This window comes from Semicossyphus pulcher, unplaced genomic scaffold (assembly GCF_022749685.1).
Source record: "Semicossyphus pulcher isolate SPU_LCO1_2020_fin unplaced genomic scaffold, fSemPul1.0.p SCAF_3, whole genome shotgun sequence".
Classification (NCBI taxonomy): Eukaryota; Metazoa; Chordata; class Actinopteri; order Labriformes; family Labridae; genus Semicossyphus; species Semicossyphus pulcher.
In genome coordinates, this window is record NW_027211704.1 from 3,999,391 (window position 1) to 4,018,359 (window position 18,969).

The following is an 18,969-nucleotide window of genomic DNA, read 5'->3' on the forward strand; positions in this document are numbered from 1 at the left end:
CGAGGACAAGACCCTGGACGGGGACGCCGAGGGCGTGTGGAGTCCAGACATCGAGCAGAGCTTCCAGGAGGCCCTCGCCATCTATCCTCCCTGTGGCAGGAGGAAAATCATCTTGTCAGACGAGGGGAAGATGTATGGTGAGTACACTGGATACCAGCCCGAGCAACAAAAGAACAACAATTACATGGAAATCAGTTCCATCATGAATGCACAAGAATGAGCAAACCATCCGTACCGCAGAGATTTGCGGCGAAAAGCAAACAAACATCCAACAAAGAGCCCGAAAAAGAAGCAAGACTTTTCTTCCTCTTCTGCTCGTGTCACAGCTTTGACACGGAGGTGAATGTTTTCTCTCCACACAGAGCTCTCTTTGACAAGTCTCTACCTGTAGTGCTGTGACCCAGGGGCAGGTTCTTCCAGTCGCACCAGCCCTCTCAAAGCTGGTTATTGCCGTCCTGAGAGCATCTCCCGCTCCGCTCCCCTCCCCATGATTTACACCTGTCTCTTTCTTCACCCTGCTTTTCTTTACAGCCTATTTTTATGCCCACCGTTTTATTGCCTCCTCTCTTCCTCACTCGGCTTTCAGCCTTTGTTTTTTATCGCTGAACGTCATGCGGTTGTTTCTCCCCACACCGGTATCGCTGCAGAGTTTTGCCTTTAGGTGCTTAGTCTGAGCTGGATTCTCGAGAAGTGTTGCGTTTGATGCTAAAGGTTCGGTTAAATTAGAGATAATTAGCACAGCGGGAAACAAGACTCGGGAACAAAAACATCACGTTGGCATGAGGAAGATTTTATACATCCATATGGTTTTGGAAAAGTTTTGCTGTTTCCTGTGGCGCGTTCGTTAAATCGCAGGTGTTGAGCCCTTAACGTTGTGAAAAAGTCCAGATGGGTCTGTTGGCACGTTGTTTGGCTGAATTACTGACGTCCAGGTGTAGCGAATTTAACACATTTGTTTTACATTACTTTGAAACCACGTTCCCATTCCTGTTGTTGAGACAGAGCACGCTCTCGTAATTACATTTAGCAATTCAAGTTGCAAATTTTGCTGAGCTGCAATAAATGTTGATTGACAGGAATTTCAGCTGCCTTTTTACTGCTCTTCTTTGCCGCTGTCCTCAGCAAACCTCTTTGGGTTTTTATGAAATTATGTTATTTTCACCAACGTAACTCAACTCCCTCGGGCCGTGCTTTGTGAGACTTCCCTGCCCTTTAATTATTGTCCATCAAGTCTCAAAAACTTGAAATTGATTCCAGCTTCAGAGCGACCATAAAAACCATCAATCACTGCCACTGAAGTCTCAGACAGGCCGTGTGTTCTCCGAGCATTAGTGTTTGTTTTTTAAAGTGCTGTTTTTCGGGTTGCTTCTTTATGGGCTTGACGTCAGATCGGATTCTTTTGGCGTGATTCACCCGAGATGGAATCTCATCCTCTCATCCGGCAGGCAGATTTGGATATTCAAGGAGAAGCACATACCTGACATAACTCAGCTACTGTTGCAGCTCCTGTTGTTACTCTGATCCACTCTGAAGCAGCATATTTGATCATCTATCAGGGCACAATGTGCTGATTCCAGCTTCTCAAGTATGAATATTTGAGGGTTTTTTTGTTTTGGATAATTGTAACTCAAATATTTCAGATTTTTTGTCTGCTGGTTCGATAAAACAAGACATTTGAAGATCTAACCTTGAGCTTCAGGACTGCATGAGAGGCATTTTTCACTTTTCCCTGACATTTGTAGACTAAACTATTTATTTTAGGAATAATCTATGATAAAAACAAGAAGTTGCTGCAGCTCCAGAGCAGAAAAATTGGATACAGACTAAACTGTTTACTATGGCTTGTTTGTAGTAAGTCTTTTTGATGTGGTCCAATAATAAATGCAGTTATTAAGGCGGGCTTATGCCTCAAAGTAAGTTTGTTCTATAATTTTCCCGAATGAGACACCGTGTTTACAACATGCTTTAACTTGTGTACAGTCCTTAAGCACCAACCGGAGCAGGCATCTGTAAATTCACCTAAATAACCCCTCAGTCCGCTTCAGCAGGGCAGCGTTGTGTGCTCGGCTCCATACATTTGTCATGAGAACGTCAACAAAGAAGCGGGCCGTGCACAAACCTGCCCCCTTAGCAACAAACTGTCAGGACCCCTTTCAGAGGCCTGTTTTTTTCTCCAGCACTAAACACCCTCTCCATTTACAATAAGTCATCTGAGGCTCTGCTGGCACAGCCAAGGCATGCCCCAGAAGAAGCCCTCTCACAAGGTGATTACCTCAGAGATCTAAAAGCTGCCCTGACGTGAGCTGAGGGGAATGTTAACGATTGCGCTGTATGTAATACTGTCTACCTTGCAGTCTCAGACTCCAAGTGGCCTCCAAAAGCAAGGCAAGTCATCCCTCCCATTGGGAATTCCACTTTTACTGCCAGGAGTTTTTTTTTCACTGGTGGGAAACCTTTGCAAATTTCCATTGCCTTAGCGGGATGACTGCTTATACATGAGTATTCTTTGCCCTACAAACCTGTCTAGACTTCCCAGAAGCATTGGCAGTCCTTTACGCAGCTCAGGGGTGACAAAGAGTTCAAAGGAACATAACACTCAATTTTAATAAGTCACATGTTAATAATCTCTCCAATTGTTTCAGAACATGAACAACTCTTAAAGAAGTTAACCACTGTAGTTTTAACAGTTAGAATATAACTGTTAGAACATTTTAACAACATTTGCATTATATTATAATTCTATTATCTTTTTTAAAGAGCAGCCCCAGTCATGTTTTAAGACGTATAAAATGCTCTGCTTGAAATGATAAATTGTGTCTGATATGTTTTTTCTGCAAAATATGTTTAATTACTTTGTAAAAATCCTCCCAAGTCATCTCCTCCTTCTGCCTCATTAAAGACTCCTGAATCTGCATAGGCCCTGCCCACTATGCAAACTTCCAACTGGCCCCTTCCTTGTGAAAACAAAACACGTCTCTGTCATCATTTAGTGGCAACTTGATGAAACTTAGCAGCTTGAAATGTAGTAGTTAGTAGTAGTAACGTTAACGTTAGTCATCAGTAGTGAGTTTGCAAAAATGACGATGACGGTTACAGCTGGCTCGTGCATGGCCAAGGTGGTTGCCATAGGTTACACTTAATGATATGCTTAGCGTCACCCCGTCCATTAACGGGATTGGCTCCTTAGGTTTGTGACGTCTCAAACCTGCCGATCTGAACACGTGTTGTTCAGCCTGTCCTTGGTACACTGCAGTTTAACAGCAGACAGGCCCAGCCATGGAGATGATGCTGATGTTGTCCCTGATATGTCTTGTAGCACATGAAGAACACCACATGGAGATGTTCACAAGGTTAACCACTGGATTTTCACTGGAGGGGGGCATTAAGATGTGGGATCTACCACAACTCTGAGGGAGCATCATCACTTTATCCACCTTTCTTGTACCACTCTTAAGTCTGTATGGTAAATATAAGTTTGCAGCTAGCAAACAATTAGCTTAGCAAACAATAAAGACTTGAATCATGAGAAACAGCTACTCCAGACTTATCCTAGGTATCAAAATCTGTGTGCCAGCCCCTCTTAAACTCACTAATTTAGAAGTCATATCTGGTTTATTTTAATGTGTAAAATAAAGTGCGAAAACAAGAGTTTATGTGCTGGATGAGGAAGTCACTGCCCCCGGCCAAGAAATAGTCCGCCAAAACATCCCTGTGAATCCACAAACTGTTGTTTTTACATTTTATTTTTTAAGATTAAACAACATAAACTGGATCAATTATATATATATATATATATATATATATTAAGAGCAGTTGTAAGATGTATTCTGCTACCTTTGGACAAAGGAAGGCTAGCTGTTTCCCAGGCTTTACGCTAAGCTAAGCTAGGCTAAGCTAACCGGCTCCTGACTGTAGCCTTATATCTAACATAACAATGTGAGAGTGGCATCAATCTTGTCACATCACTTTGACAAGAAAACTCATTTGCATACATCAGAAAGAAACACACCCTCTGTCTGAGTTGAAATGTACTGGTTGATGATCAGCTGCGGTGTCTTTTGAAGTTTAACAAACTAAGAGCTAATCAGTTCCCCCTCACAGACATTTGCTCTTTGTTAGCTTAAATAGTTGGCACATTTTACAACCTAAGTTCAGAGGAAGTATCTCCTGAAGATGTGTGTGTGTCAAAAAATGTTGCCTGTCTTGTTTTGCTTTGGGGCTGTACTGACATGTTGCTCCCCTGCGTTTTCTGGCCTAGACAGGTATGTCAAACCCCAAGCACACAGCTCTCTCTCTCTCTTAGCCCTGCAGCTGTCATGGCTGCAAAGCACTCTGGGTACACACAGAAAAGAGAAAGATTTCGGCGCTAGAGGGGAGGCTTATGTCTATTTTGACCTTTGAAGACCACATTAAGAATTAGCAGCAGGTTCAGTGCATGTGCAAAGTAGTGAGGAAAGATGTGTGTAAGGTAAAAGAAAAAGAGGGGGGTGAGCCCTCTGTAATGATGACTGAGCAGGCCTTCCCTGTCAGCCCCCTCACTGAGATGTTAGGAATGTTTTCAGTCATGGCTGAGCAGTATGTTAGCAATTTAGGATTACCTCAATGTTATGAGAAGGGAGGAGGGGAGAGAATATGGGTGGAGAAAGGGTTCATGAGACAGAAAGAGAGAGAGGGAGGGAGCGAAGAGAGATTACCTTTTTGCTCGCTATCTTAGCATGGAAGTGGAAAATTCCAGCGGTCATGTAGTAAAAGAAAAAGATAGGCGTGTTCAGTCGGGGAAGAGGTTAAGAATGGCAGCCTGCAGCGATCTGAGTGGGTGTTGAGCAATCAACAAGGGAATCATGAGCAGCTCACAGAGAGGGTAGAGAGAGATGGGAAGACAGCGAGTGTGGAGAAATGAGAAGCAGAGGACAAGGGAGGCTGTGCATGCGATTGTACAGCTGTGTGTATGTGTCTGTTCCTGTGCACCTGTCATGTTCCCCTGCAGTGTCGACCGGCCTTTGCTCCGTCTCTCTGACCTTCACCGCGTCAAGTCTGAGCAGATCTCGGCTGCAGTGACATTGACAATGCAGAGATCATGTACCAAGTAGTTTCTCTACTGCAGTTAGAGAAAAATGATCAACTAAGAAAACTACTGATTGTTCCGATAGCAATACCAGTGAGGAAATGCCTCTGATAATGCCTAAAACACAGTATCTGTAGCCCTCTTTACGCTGCGGTTCCACCTCAGCGCCGTAACGAAGCTCCGTCCTCATGCCGCCTTTGTCATTCTTCATTGGACCACGCAATGCCGGCGTTAAACCCCCCCAGTGTGTGTTTTTAAATAGCGTTGCAGCGTTGCGGAATCAAAACGTGCGCGAGGTGTAAACAAACAGCGCGTGCTTCAAATACACACACACGGCGCTGTTCCACCCTGCTGGCTCTGCAGTTTACACACACGCCGCTTCGTCTCTGTTGCTACCTACGATGCCGGCTCAGAGGCGGAACGTCTTCGCCCCACCGTTCCGCCTACGTGTTTTAGACGGAACGTAACAGAGGCGTAATAATCCCACCTTGAACTGGCAGTGTGAAAAGGGCTTCTATCTATCTAATCTAACATCATAATATATTAGCTGTTGAAAAATGTAGTTGCTTTTTCCTCTTCAAATAATTTTCCTGCACAGCGGTTATATGTCTTACAAAAGACGTCTGATTTCAGGTAATTATCATGTGAAGATAGCAAACAACAACAGTGCCACGCTAGCAGACAGTGTTGCGCTAGTTTAAGCTAGCAAAATGTCTGTGTTTCCCATCAGAAATTTTACGGCTGTATTCTTTTAAAACTTCTGGTTAGAGTTATTTAAACTGGTAAAAATACAGAATAAAGCAGTTTCTTGTTATAAATCTTGAACATATAGGCCGACAAGAAGTCAGGAGGGGCTGCTAGCTGAGCTGTCGCTAACGTTAGCTTCAATCGTTTAAATGTTAGGACTCCTTCAGTGTGAGCCTGAGCTACTGAGCCAGGCCTCACAACACAAATAGCAATCGTATCACATCCAAACAGGGTTAAAGATGTTAAAAACAATTTGATAATCATTTGTAGATATTGATATTGATATTGAATCTGTATCGAGAAATAAAAAACTCAGGCAGAAGTACAAACTATCCATAAAATGCACATCTCTAAACCACTCTTAGTTCGGTTGTTTAATATTCTATGCTCAGGTGTGCTTTACTTTTTTAGCCTAAGTGATGTTACCCAGCTACGGGTTCTGTTTTCGTAGGCATCAACTCGATCAATCTCCTGGTTTTAGTGATCCAGAATCTGTTGTATAAGTGTATTCAGCGGTTTTCCCTGCCTGAGTACTGGGGTTAAACGCAGGTCTCCTGAGAGATTATGTTCACTCTCAAAATGTGTCGAAAGCTGTGCTTTTCAAAGTTTGATTCAAGGGTGTGAAGTGGAGGATGTGGGATTTGGTGATTACCTCAGTGTTTCCTAAATCCTCTGCTGTTGGCCTGTTTAAAGCAGTTTGTCTCCGTAAAGCACAAACAGCAGAGTCTGAGTGTTTGTCTTCCTTTTTCTAGTCATTTTGTGGTTGTAAAAATTTATTTGAAACTTGAGTTATTTGTGTGACCATCTTCAAAGTCACGTCTCTTTATTCAACTGTACATCACATAAAACAAGAGCAGCTATTTAAAATCACATAACCCACCAGATGTTGTGGAAAACCGGAGATATCATCTCAACAGCTCAGCACCACAGAACTGCACTGTTCAACAGATGAACAAAACACATTTCTGATGTAACACGCAACGCCAACAGTTACTGTGCTCAACACTGTTATTAAGTCCATGGTTTGCTTTTTAGAAATCATTTCTTTAACACTGGAAATAAGAGACTTAGCTTTGTTTTACTAGGAGAGTCTGAGAGTCTGCTGTTATATCATAGCTTTACCAAATCTGTACAAGCCTGAGTCCACCGCACCACTCTCCTAAAGACGAGGTTCATACTGTATCACAGTGTACAGTACTTTGCAATGAAATATCTGTGAAATTGACGGCAGAACTTTGCGGTCGGGACGATGTAATTTGTTTCCCCCCCTCTGCTCCTGAGCTGAGGAGATTGAGAGTGACAGTTGTGTGGGGGTCGAGCTGGCATTGTTCTTTCTCTGCCATCCTCTGCTGGGACGGTCGGCAGCAGGTGCTGCTGTCCGTTGGGTGCGGGGTCACACAGTGGTGTTGTTTTGGGAAAAGGGCCTGCTTTGCTGCCAGGTGGCAGTTGTTGGCAGAGACAGTTATGGCTTTGTGTTTCCTCCAAGAGTTACAGCATCAGCTGCCCCTTTTGCCCCTCTAACCGACAACCCCCCTACCCCAACCTAATGGCCCTCACCCCCGGCTCTAACCCATGCTTCTCCCTGAGCTTGAAACGCATATGAGCATGTGTGTGTTCGCCAGAGCTCCGGCTGTGTTCGCAGGCCCAGGCCAATCAGACTGGCTAGCACAGATGTGACAGGCTTAGAGGAATGTGAGGAATGCGGAGGCGCTGGAGCGGGCGTGTCCATCCTTGGCCCAGGGCAGAGGGGGACGGGCCAGCTCAGTATCGGCAGACAGTTCAGCTCTGCTCTGCTGGCCGACCGCCGGGCTGACTGGTTGGAGGGAACGGTGAGCGCTGCAAGCCTGCCTGAGATGGGCTGCAGTACTTTTATGGTAATTGCAGTAACCAGGGCCTTCTGGAGGCCAAGTGCTAAAGAGTGTGTGAGAAACAGGACTGGTTTCTCCTGTCATTATGTGTCTGGATACTCTAAAGGCTGTTAAACCATAGACTCCACACACACTGTCTACTGTGTGTGTGTCTGTGTGAAAAGAGACCCATCCTGACCAGTTTTTGTTGACATAAATTACTGTCAGCAAATGTATAAGAGTTTAAGTCATTATTCATAATCATAGAGTGGTTCAGCCTCTTTCCTTGGCCCAATTTCCAGCCACAGAAACCCAGTAAACATGACTTGGCAAAGAAAATATGTAGAGTGGACTGATTTTCCCTGAGACAACATAATAATGCTTTTGCACTTTTCATTTACCAAAGATAATTCCTGCTTGTTCCTGGCTGCACTTTGCTGAAAAGGCAGAGCTTGTTAAATCTCCCTGCAGAGCCCTGAATGTACAGAGGACCATGAAAGCCCAGAATAGACGCCTGTTCTCTGCACAACCTGTTTGTGCAGAATGTCGAGAGTAGATGTTATGTCATGAAAAACATGGTTGTGTTTTCTAAGCAATCTGTAATTAGGATTCGGGGCCATGTGAGCAGATAATAAGAAGGTGTGAAGCAAGCTAATGAAAACTTGGGCGTAAAACAAGAAAATCAACTCTTAAATATCTGGATTTTTTTAAAATAAGAGGTGAAATTTTAATACAGGGTGTCTTATAGGAAACAGAGGTGTTATTGTGACCTTTGACCTGTGACAAAAGTATGTTTGCCCGGGGTCTGAGGAGCTCTGGGAAAGGTCACACTGCTGTACTTTTTGCAATATGGTGTGTATTCAAGCTGTGGCAACAGTGCCACCTTCTGTCCAATCTGTGGTATTACCAGTAATGTGCAAATGTCACATTTTCTGTCATGTGTTCTGACATTCTTGTTTTTGTCCTTTTTGTTGCAGGTCGCAATGAATTGATAGCACGGTACATCAAGCTGAGGACAGGCAAAACCCGCACAAGAAAACAGGTACACAAGTTCTCATGACTCTGAGTGGATTTAAATTAATCATGCATGAGTTATATTCAAGACGTAACATCAACAGAAGAATGAGAAGGACTGCTGCAACAGTTTTGTAAAAGGATTTATTGTTCCTGCAATTCTGCATTTAAAAAACTCTAATTGTTATAAGTTATTTAAAGGACAAATCTGATTTTATGATGCACATTTCTCATAGTCGACACATTGCACGAAAACACCATAAAAAGACCAAAACCAAGACTGTGACAGTTCATCTTAGTAGAGGATGTTATCGACACACAGGTAAAGCAATTAAAAAAAGCATTTAATTCAAATTAAATGATCAAACATGTAAAATGGCAAAGGCGGCATAACGGCGGAGCTTCATAACGGCGCTGTGGAAGAATTGCAATGTAAAAAGCGCTTAAGAAAGGACGGCCTTTTTGCCCAGCTCAGGTGGGCAGGTATAACCAATCGACCCTCCCAGCTACACTCACATGCCAACTCCCAGTACCTGAAACAAGCACGCGAAACAAGACAGGCACCCAGAGAGGTAGGGGTCGTCACAAGTAGACTACGGTGAGGAAATATCTCTTGGGAACAGTGCTGCAGTCCATCGCCTCACACTGAAGTGTTTGACTTAAGACGGTTCTACAGAGCCTAGTGCTAAAGTGCTTATGTGTTTATTGCGTGCGTCTTTCAGTATCTTTTTCCCAGCCTGTTTTTTACTGCTGCTTTTACCGACTGAATGTACAAACCTTTTCCTTTTAAAAGGCAAAGTAGTTTCTGTTGTCGTGGCAACCGTTTTAGTTGCAGATTGATGCATGTTAGATGGTCTCATGAGTTTTTGGAGTAAAAGGTGCATGTTTGGGTTCGATTCAAAATAAACTACAATGTTAATGTTCATCATAATGAAGGATGATGTCACCCAGTGAAACTTATTGGCTCATTGATACATATTTCTGACCAGAAAGGTACACAGGCTGCATAGGTAACACATGCAAGTGGCATCAGTTCATTGATAGTTTTGGTCTTTTCATGGGATGTGTTTGTAATAAGAAAATATAGAATATAATAAGTTGTTATTGTTTGCATGAACTATTTATATTTCTGTATGTGTGCTTGTGTGTTTACATATTTGCATTTGCATGCATGTGTGTGTAATCCTACATTTGAGTGCATGTTGTTTTTTATGCTCAAAAACTGTTTCACACCCCTTTAGGTGTCTAGTCACATACAGGTGTTAGCACGGAAGAAAGTTCGTGAATACCAGGCGGGTATAAAGGTAGGTGCAACCAACCTGCCTCACGGCAGCACTGACCGGGCGTCTCTTTCCTCTTTGGTTACGGCTTCTCTCTCTCTTCCCCTGTCTTTTCTCTCCCTGTCTCCTTTTCCTCTTCCCTCCTCTTGGCTATTCTTCTGTGCAGGTTTCTAGCCACTTGCAGGTTCTCGCCCGGAGAAAATCTCGCGAGATCCAGTCAAAGCTAAAGGTATGCGCTTCACGGCGGGCTCGGCGGGGCTGGTAAAGGCTTGGCTTCCCACTAACCGGCTAATTTGAGCACACTGTTATCCATCCATGCTTTGATCCAAGGCCAGTTCTTGCTAGATAAGTAGATGCTAGCTTGGCAATTAGATTACATGCTTAATCATAAGTTATTCTCTGAAGCACGTCCTGCTTCTGCAGCATGCATGTAGTGCAAACACAAACTGAGCTTTTTGCCTCTTTCTGTAGGTCAGGGCTGCAGTAAATGTAAGGATAATGTCATTACCCCTAACAGAAAATATAGTAGCTGATTGTAGAGCTTCTTCTTTCAAGGAATGAACACGAGCTGCTGTACTGAGCCAAATAAACGGTAGTTTTGCTGCATGTTGCTCCAGCTCTGTATCTGTTCTCTGTGCCAGCCAAGCTTCTGCAGCAAACTCTACTTCTCTTAGACTTCTTCTTCCCCTAAAACTCTCCACTCTGAAACCTCAAGTTCCTTTAATGTGTCTGTTCGTGATGTGTTTTGTCAAACTGAACAGTCCAAAAATATTCTTCTTGGACTCTTTACTGTTTCATAGTTCTTTCCACTCCCCTGTGCTCTCAGTGCCTTTTGTTGTCTCTTCTTTATATTGGCATCAACATAACACAGACACCAAAGAAGTACTGGCATTCTGTAGTGCTAACTTAAATTAACCCCTTCATGCAGACTAATCCTGCAACTGGCATACTTAGTTTTAAAGGACCCTGTAAAAGATAAATCTGCCGTCATACAGAAGAAAAATCCAACACGTTTGAGAGTGACGAAGTTTAGACTTTGTTGTTTGTCTGGAACATTGAAGTCACATGACTTACAAAGGAAGGCCTCATTATCCTCCCTACTCTTTTTATATTCTCAATATGGCGTCAAAAATGGCAGATGTGAAAATGAATTTTCTTGACCCATTTTCTTGATGTTGTAATTTTTCTGTGGTAGCATATGTTCATCTAAATGTTACGTTTGTGAATATATGCTTTAAACTGGACCAAACGTCAGCAGGATAAGGACATAAAACCACTTTAAGGTTTTTCAGGGCTGATAGTATCCTGTGTTCTTGAAGGGGTTAATCATATTTTCTGCTTCTTCCTCCTTTTTACTTGTGAATTGTACTTTATCGAGTTTTAGTGGGAACTAGGAAAAAAGTTTCCAAACATGATTTTGTTTCATTATTCGCTGTCTTTTCAACCTGCTGTCTCCCTCCTAGAACGAAACAAGTTTTTACATTTCAGAATTTTAATTGCTAAACTCAGTGCTGAAGAATATTGTGATAAATCAGTGCTAAAGAAGCCCTCTAATACCACAATCCCAACTGAACCTTGTAACCTTTAAACTGTCCGTCATTGTGTGTTTATGATGGACATTAGTCTTAGTTCTTGCACTCATGTCTGCAGTATAAAAGAAGGTTTCAATGGTCTGATAGTGTTTATGATACCATAACTGTCTCTCCTCACAGGACTGGACAGAGAGGGTTTTTTTTTATGTCTTTGAAAATATCTTGTGACTGAGATTTAAAACTAGACCAGTCTTCCTTTTAGATTCAAATTTTAATAAATTAGAAAGCCGTAAATGTCCTGTTATAGCGACAGAAATCATGAGAAGAAAAGGGAGCAGGGAAAAAGTGATCTCTGTTTAGAGATAAGTAAATTAAACCTTCCTTCCTCTTGAAAATAAATGTAAGAGGAAAAAAGAGGCCTTTTTTAAAAGCACGCTACATCAATAGTTTCAGTACCTTGAGAAGCACATGCACATGGTATGATAACCGTTCATACCGTGGTGTACCCTGCAGCCCCTGTTAAAAACACAGGAGGCAGACTTTGGTTGAAATGCATTTGTTAACATGTTAAATCAACCAAAAGTTTTATTTCTCATCAGACTTTCTTTAGATCTGCACAGAACTAATGGTTTCTCTCTTTTTTGATTCAGGCGATGAATTTGGTAAGTGGATCTGACTTGTGCAATACGCTTCCCCTCCCCCCCTCTGTTTGGCAGCCCCAGTGCACTGTCCCCTTGCTATGGCCCTCTGCTGGCATGGCGTCCCGCCCCATTGCTGTCCTTCAGTGAAGCAATGCTTAGAAACAGCCAAGCTTTGAACACAGACCTGCTGTGCATCCTGCCTGATGTAGCGTAATCCCCCCCCCCCCCCCCCCCAGCCTCTGCCAGAAGCCAAAGTCTTGCTTGCTTTGTGTAAGGTGTCGCTCTGTGATTCGGGGTCTCGCTCCTGACGCATCTTTCCTTTAATGGCAAAGTCGTAGCTGGAGTAGATTAAGTGTTAGTTTTTTTTTGTAAACATGAAAAAAGAGCAAGAGGATGCATTTTAAATTCAGTTTGGTACATTAAAAATACAATTTATAACTCAGAAAACATTTTGTCATTGGTTGGCTCTGTGTATCTTTTGCTACCTTAGTACCACTTTTCATCTGCACAGTAAAAGTTGTCATTTATGTTCATTGTTTGATGTGACATTAATGCAAACCAATGCACACTCTTTATTCTCTTTTCCTGTGGTGATCCTGATAACAGACTGACATTCAATATGTTTTGTTACCTGCGCTTAAACATCTTCTCTTCCTCTCTTTGCTTTGTTCTGTCAAGCTGCTTTTTCAATAAGTTGCTCCTTTTGATAAGATGAGACAGTTTTATGATCTTTAATGATTCTTTAATGACCACACAGCCAGGCTACAGGTTCCAACATTAAACATTAAACATATAACAAAGATATACATACAGACAAACACATTTCATGCATAAGGGCCATGCTTAATCCTCAGCGTTCATCTGTTCACTCTTAGAAGTTCTAGATTATTAAATATATTGATTTAAAGATTCAGTTGTTGTAACTATTTCCCAATCAGCTACAGATACATGCAGTGTAGAGTGGATGTCTTTTGACTTCACTGCTCTCTAGTACAGATATAATGTTTGGGTGACGCTGCCACCTTGTGGTTGACTCCCGTCATGTCTCTGCTTGCTCCTGTAGGATCAGGCGTCTAAAGACAAAGCCTTGCAGAACATGGCAGCGCTGTCGTCTGCACAGATCGTCTCCCCGAGTATGATCAAGAATCACCTTCCACCACTGCCTCCTGCCCCCTACCAACCGGCCAGAGTGAGCCATGTCAGTTTTAAATTAATTAAGGATTGGATAAAAAAAACAAACAGATTTACAATAAACTATGTTTTTTTTTTACCTTCCAGTTCTGGCCGGCTATCCCAGGACAGCCTGGACCCTCTCAGGAGTAAGTAAACCCCTCTACAGAACCCACATCATGTGTGTGGGGTGACTTAAAGGGGTTTTTATTTTCTAAAGAGAGAGATTAGTGCTAGAGAGGTAAATACATGAATGAATGACTTAGTGAAGAGTCAGGTCTAATGTCAGGTGGGCATGTTTAACGGATCACATTTTTGCACACCAGGATGGTTCTAGATCTCAACCCGGGAAGGACTCCTGGGTTTGGCCGCACCAGCCATGCGTGAGTTCCCCCTAGCCGAGATCCAGCTGAGATCACAAAGCAGCACTAACTCTTCTTCTACACTGTTTTAATGTACTGTTTGTTTCCTGCACTGATGTAAACCACCACCGGGCAAATTAACTGCTTCAAATTTGATTGAGAAAAAACGGAACAGGGAAGATAAATCCTCAGAGTGACCTACGACCCCTGACAAATTACTCAAATTTGAAATACGTTTTGTTTTTAAATGCATTGATGCTATTTTGCATCATTAAGAAGCAATGAAGCAGGTGGACTTACGCCTAGCTGGTGCAACAACACATGCTTACACTTTGACACTAACAGATTTCCACAATAAACAAAGATTTATCAGACATACAAATGTAGCAGGACCAATGTGTAAAGACATCTGACGTCATTGTCTCACTGAACCAATGTTTTATCTTCCAGTATCAAACCTTTTGCACAGCCCCCGTACCCCAGCCTATCAGGTCCTGTGCCACAGTCCATACCAAGTGAGTACAAGTGGAAAAGTCTGCTAGAATCTGTCCAAAACAAAACCAACAAGTACATTTTTAATCACTAATGTGTGTGTGTGCCATCCAGGTTATGAGCCCCTGGCGCCTCCTCCTGCTCCGACTGCTACTGCGGTCCCAGTGTGGCAGGACCGGACCATCGCCTCCTCTAAGCTGCGGATGCTGGAGTACTCAGCCTTCATGGAGGTCCAGAGAGACCCAGACAACGTAAGTGAACATTAAGGATAATGTTTCCAGCAGACAGACATGGATTGTTGACTAAGCAGACATGGGGGGGCTTAAACCCTGGCCTGAAGGTGTCATGGTGACCCTGTCTCTGTTTGAAGTGCCTGTTAAGATTTCCTGTTTGATAGTCCCAGAGTCTCTTCAAATTAAAACAAAGCTTTTAGTGTAATGTTTGTGCAGAGGAGTGTCAGCGTAGGTCTGCTGGGGTTTTAACCAGCAGCACCAGAGAGCTGTGCTGCACCTGCAGAATGTCAGAGAAGGTGATGAAAAACGACAACAAATGATGCAGCTAAATAGCTTGTGTATCTTATTGTTTTACAACGAGGCTAAAAACAGCAGAATATTAAGTATTGTTTGGATCAGTTCTGGTGTAAAAAAGCTGTAAAGAAGAGCGCACTTAATACTTAAACAGAAGGTCATAAAATGTTCTGCAGCAGCTGTTCTTGAAGTTAACCACATCCTTCTTGTCTCTTCTGCCTGTGTCCTCTGCAGTACAGCAAACACCTGTTTGTCCACATTGGACAGACCAACCCCTCCTACAGCGACCCGCTCCTCGAGGCCGTGGACATCCGGCAGATCTACGACAAGTTCCCCGAGAAGAAGGGCGGGCTAAAGGAGCTTTATGAGAAAGGCCCTCAGAACGCTTTCTTCCTGGTTAAATTCTGGGTGGGTTTTTATCATTACTTTATCCTTTATCAGTTGTTATTCTTTTTCTTTCGACCTTGTTTGGTATATGCTTTACATTACCCATATATCCAATCTGATTTATGTACGACCTGTAAGCTAAATGTGAGGCCCTGACATTGCCAACTTGATAGTTGAAAGCCATTCAAACACCCGTTTTTAAATGACATATCTAAAGGGCTGTACAACTATGTAAAAACACATGCACAACATGTTCTAAAATGATCATTTAATTGTATTTTACCTGCAAAATCCCATGACTGTGATAATGCTTTTTCTTGTTGTTACATTTAACCTGCATAAAGATCAGTGCAAATTTCTCTAACTTCACTGTCAGACTGACACAAGGCGTAGGAAAGGGCGGCTTGTGCAAACCACTTCCTTGTCTTGTGACACAGGGGTGGTTTTGTTATCTCAGTGAAAAAATGTTATCTCCAGATTATACACACGGCATTTCACAATGCATGTTGTCATCATGCACACTGCAATCATCTTTGCACACCGTCTCAAGTTGTTACACAGAAACAATATTTTCAAGTACCTTATATTTTCTTGCAACCTCATTATTCATGTTCTATAAGGAAATTAAGTTACATCCAAGTAAGTTATAATCATCACTTACAAGATTAAACGAATGCACTCTGCAGGCGGACCTGAACAGCAGTGGCATGCAGGACGGGCCTGGTTCTTTCTACGGCGTCAGCAGCCAGTACAGCAGCCTTGAGAACATGACCATCACTGTTTCAACCAAAGTCTGCTCGTTCGGAAAGCAGGTTGTAGAGAAAGTAGAGGTGAGAACATTACATATTTCTTATTTCTCTGTCAAATAATTAATTTACAATTTCATTACTCTAACCTCACCTTTGTGTTTCTCTGTGTGTGTTGCAGACAGAGTACGCCCGCTTGGAGGGGGGAAAGTGCGTTTACAGGATCCACCGCTCTCCGATGTGCGAGTACATGATCAACTTTATCCACAAACTCAAACACTTGCCTGAAAAATACATGATGAACAGTGTTCTTGAAAACTTCACTATCCTACAGGTAACACATGCTAAATTAGATTTTGTATCTTTATTGGATTGCTTATTGAATACGTTACCATTAAGGGAAATAAATAAATGTTCGCCCTTTTGCAGACAGTTCATTAATATGATTGATGAGATGATACCACTGTCCTATCTGTACAGTCAGTTTGATGCTACAGCCAAAAGCTGATAGCTTAGCTTAGCATAAAGACTGGAAACGGGGTTACAGCTAGCTTAGCACCTTGAACCACTATGTATTGTTCTTAGACTGATTTTGTTCTGTTTGAAGAAAGAATACATAATGTGTTACTTTAGTGAGCTTTGGAAATGCTGGTAGGAGGATCTTGTTACCTCCAAAAAGAGCCGGGCGAGCTGTTTCCTCTCTTTATGCTAAGCTAAGCTAACTTGCTCGTGGCGTTAACTTCATAGTTACAGCGTACAGACCCGTGAGTGGTATCATTCTTCTCGTCTAACTCTTGGCAAGAAAGAAAATTGATTTTAAAAAATGCCCAACTATTCCTTTAATGAATTTTTTACTTAACATCAGATAGCAAAGTATTTATACGGATTTTGCTGCTTTATATATCTCACTTGACATTTTCCTTCTGTCCCCCAGGTTGTGACAAACCGCGACACCCAGGAGACCTTGCTCTGTATAGCGTTTGTTTTTGAGGTTTCCACGAGTGAACATGGAGCTCAGTATCACGTCTACAGACTTGTAAAAGACTAACAGCTCATCAGGGAGGTTTTTTTTTTTGGAAAAGCCAGACAGAAGCGTGACACAATCTCTCTTCGACCAGCTCAACCATCCAGGAAAAACTACAAAACATTCAAACAATCCTAGACCGAACTAACACGGACACATTTTTACGCTTTAACAAAAGTCTTGTTCGCAAAGGAAAAAAAAGGAGTGAATCTCAACGTGCCGACACACAAAGAAATTTTGAAGAATTGCAGATTTTTCGAACAACTAGCTATTTTCCATGTGTTTAAACATGCTTTAGATGAAGTGGGTCACTTTTGCCGAGGTACAAGATGGAGCTTGAAATGTTTTATTGAGGGAACGAGAATGTGTTTAAGATTGAAAGGACTCTTACAGTATCCAAGGGAACTCTGAGCAATAAGATTGAAAGAGTAAAGAGAACAGGACAACGGATGAGAAAACCAAGTGGTGTTTCAGTAGGTTTGTTAGGAAAGAAAGTGCCTTTTCTCCAAAGATGATATCATTACCTGCCACTTTGGATTGCCTTTTTTTACTACCTCTTATTTTTAACAGACAGAAAAAAGTCAGACAGGTTTATAATGTCAAAAACAATTGAAAAGAAACCTCTCAGTCCTGCATCTTTAGAGGCAGTTTTTGTATTCTGGCACACGGAGAAATGGGATAACTCATTTTCATGTAGCCTGTCTTTTTTTTTAACACAATCATCCCAAGTTTTACAGTCCAAGTGTACAGGGAGAAGGTTTATTGTGTTACCGTACTATTTAGGTTCTGCTTTTTTTATTACACAGTTTAAAAATCAGGTCTTACAAGCATCTATCTATAACTGACTTTTGACACTAGGGATGCCTTGTACCATTGCTAGCCTGACACAAAGCCAGGCCTTTGCCATCCTTACGAGATCCCCTGTTATTTCTCTCTGTTTGAAGACGTGTGCTTGGTTGCACTTAAAAGATCAAGAAGTGTGGAGCGGTGAAGCAACAGCAGTGCTTATTTTCTGCCTTGAGTTATGTAGCCTAATTGAAATGAATTGTTTCTGTACTGTGAGTCAGTGGATGTTAAAGGAATATGTGTTACATAGGAGTACGTTTCTTTTTTGTCGAGGGGGGGGCGTGGCCTTTATGTCCATATTTGTGATCAATATCTCAGCACAGAGACCATGGTTTAAAGTGGAGAGAAGTGAATCACTGTTTCTTTTGTTTAAAAAAGAGATTGTATGCTGTGAAGTCGGTTTATTTGCTTCACCCTTCTCCGTGTAACGTGTGGAGAAGCTGCATATGTTCATAAAAGTTCAGTTTTGATATTTAAGCAGTTTTTTTTTTTACTGACATTACACATTTTGAAATCAAACTAAATAAATGCCTTGAATGAGAGCTATTGTCTCTGTGCTGTGGAGTATGACCATTGATTGTTATTTATAGGGTTGGTAAAGATGAGCGGGAGGGCTCGGTGGGGGACTGGAGATGTATTGATCTTTTTCCACTGTGATGGAAGTTTCAAAAGTATTGCAGGACTCATATTAGAGACAGGAACACTGTCATGCCATGGATCCTGCAAGATAAGTGTCTACTCTGTGTGGTTCACTGGACAATTGTGCTATTAAAATTCAAATATAAGATTTTTTTTTACAGTGGAATAACTGCACCTGGCTTTGAATGTCATATTTCACAAGCTAGATACAATAACACTCGTCCTTCTAGCAGGTTTCATCTTTTATACAGACATTTTTTTTTCCGCCATTATCAAGATTAATGTTTTGTTTTGATTCTGTTGTCTTTTGACTTTCAGTGTTTGCCATATGCTTCACTGAAAAAAATGTGTGATTGTGCTGATATTGATAATTAATAATGAGATATCTAATGTATCATATTCTGAATGGTGTGGGCAGTTTTTTTTTGTTGTTGTTTTTTTGGTTTAAGGTGGTTTACTGTTGTCTTTGTTACCATTGTGCATTGCAATTTTATACTTCAAAGTAGAGGTTGGACTATGTAATCAAACAAATGTATCTAACAATAAAAGACGCATGGTGCCTTTGGGGCCATTTTCCCCCCAGAAAAACTTATTAAACATGTTTGTAATTTGTTTTGTTCATCATTGTTCTTTAATGCAGATATGTTGGA

The 18,969-nt window shown here is 41.9% G+C and overlaps 1 protein-coding gene across 4 annotated transcripts; it reads left to right on the top strand.

Annotated features, from left to right (window-relative positions):
- The first annotated feature begins 57 nt into the window (after positions 1-57).
- On the top strand, positions 58-18,931 carry LOC138605659 (transcriptional enhancer factor TEF-5-like). Of its 4 annotated transcripts, none has more exons than XM_069678048.1 (13): positions 58-137; positions 8,637-8,701; positions 10,120-10,182; positions 12,136-12,147; positions 13,190-13,324; positions 13,405-13,445; positions 13,623-13,679; positions 14,109-14,173; positions 14,265-14,401; positions 14,912-15,085; positions 15,751-15,894; positions 15,992-16,144; positions 16,745-18,931. In XM_069678048.1, the coding sequence occupies exons 1-13, from the start codon at positions 131-133 to the stop codon at positions 16,856-16,858; spliced, it is 1,167 nt and encodes a 388-aa protein (XP_069534149.1). In that variant the 5' UTR covers positions 58-130; the 3' UTR covers positions 16,859-18,931. The 4 variants fall into 4 exon arrangements, with proteins under 4 accessions (XP_069534149.1, XP_069534150.1, XP_069534151.1 ...); XM_069678049.1 differs by having other exon boundaries at positions 13,190-13,315; XM_069678050.1 differs by lacking the exons at positions 10,120-10,182; positions 13,623-13,679 and adding an exon at positions 9,915-9,977.
- Positions 18,932-18,969: the final 38 nt, after the last annotated feature.

Excerpts from the sequence above, each read along its gene's own strand:
- LOC138605659 (XM_069678048.1), top strand. Across the intron at positions 14,174-14,264 it reads TGTGCCACAGTCCATACCAA|GTTATGAGCCCCTGGCGCCT; the intron begins GTGAGTACAAGT and ends TGTGCCATCCAG. Across the intron at positions 14,402-14,911 it reads TCCAGAGAGACCCAGACAAC|TACAGCAAACACCTGTTTGT; the intron begins GTAAGTGAACAT and ends TGTCCTCTGCAG.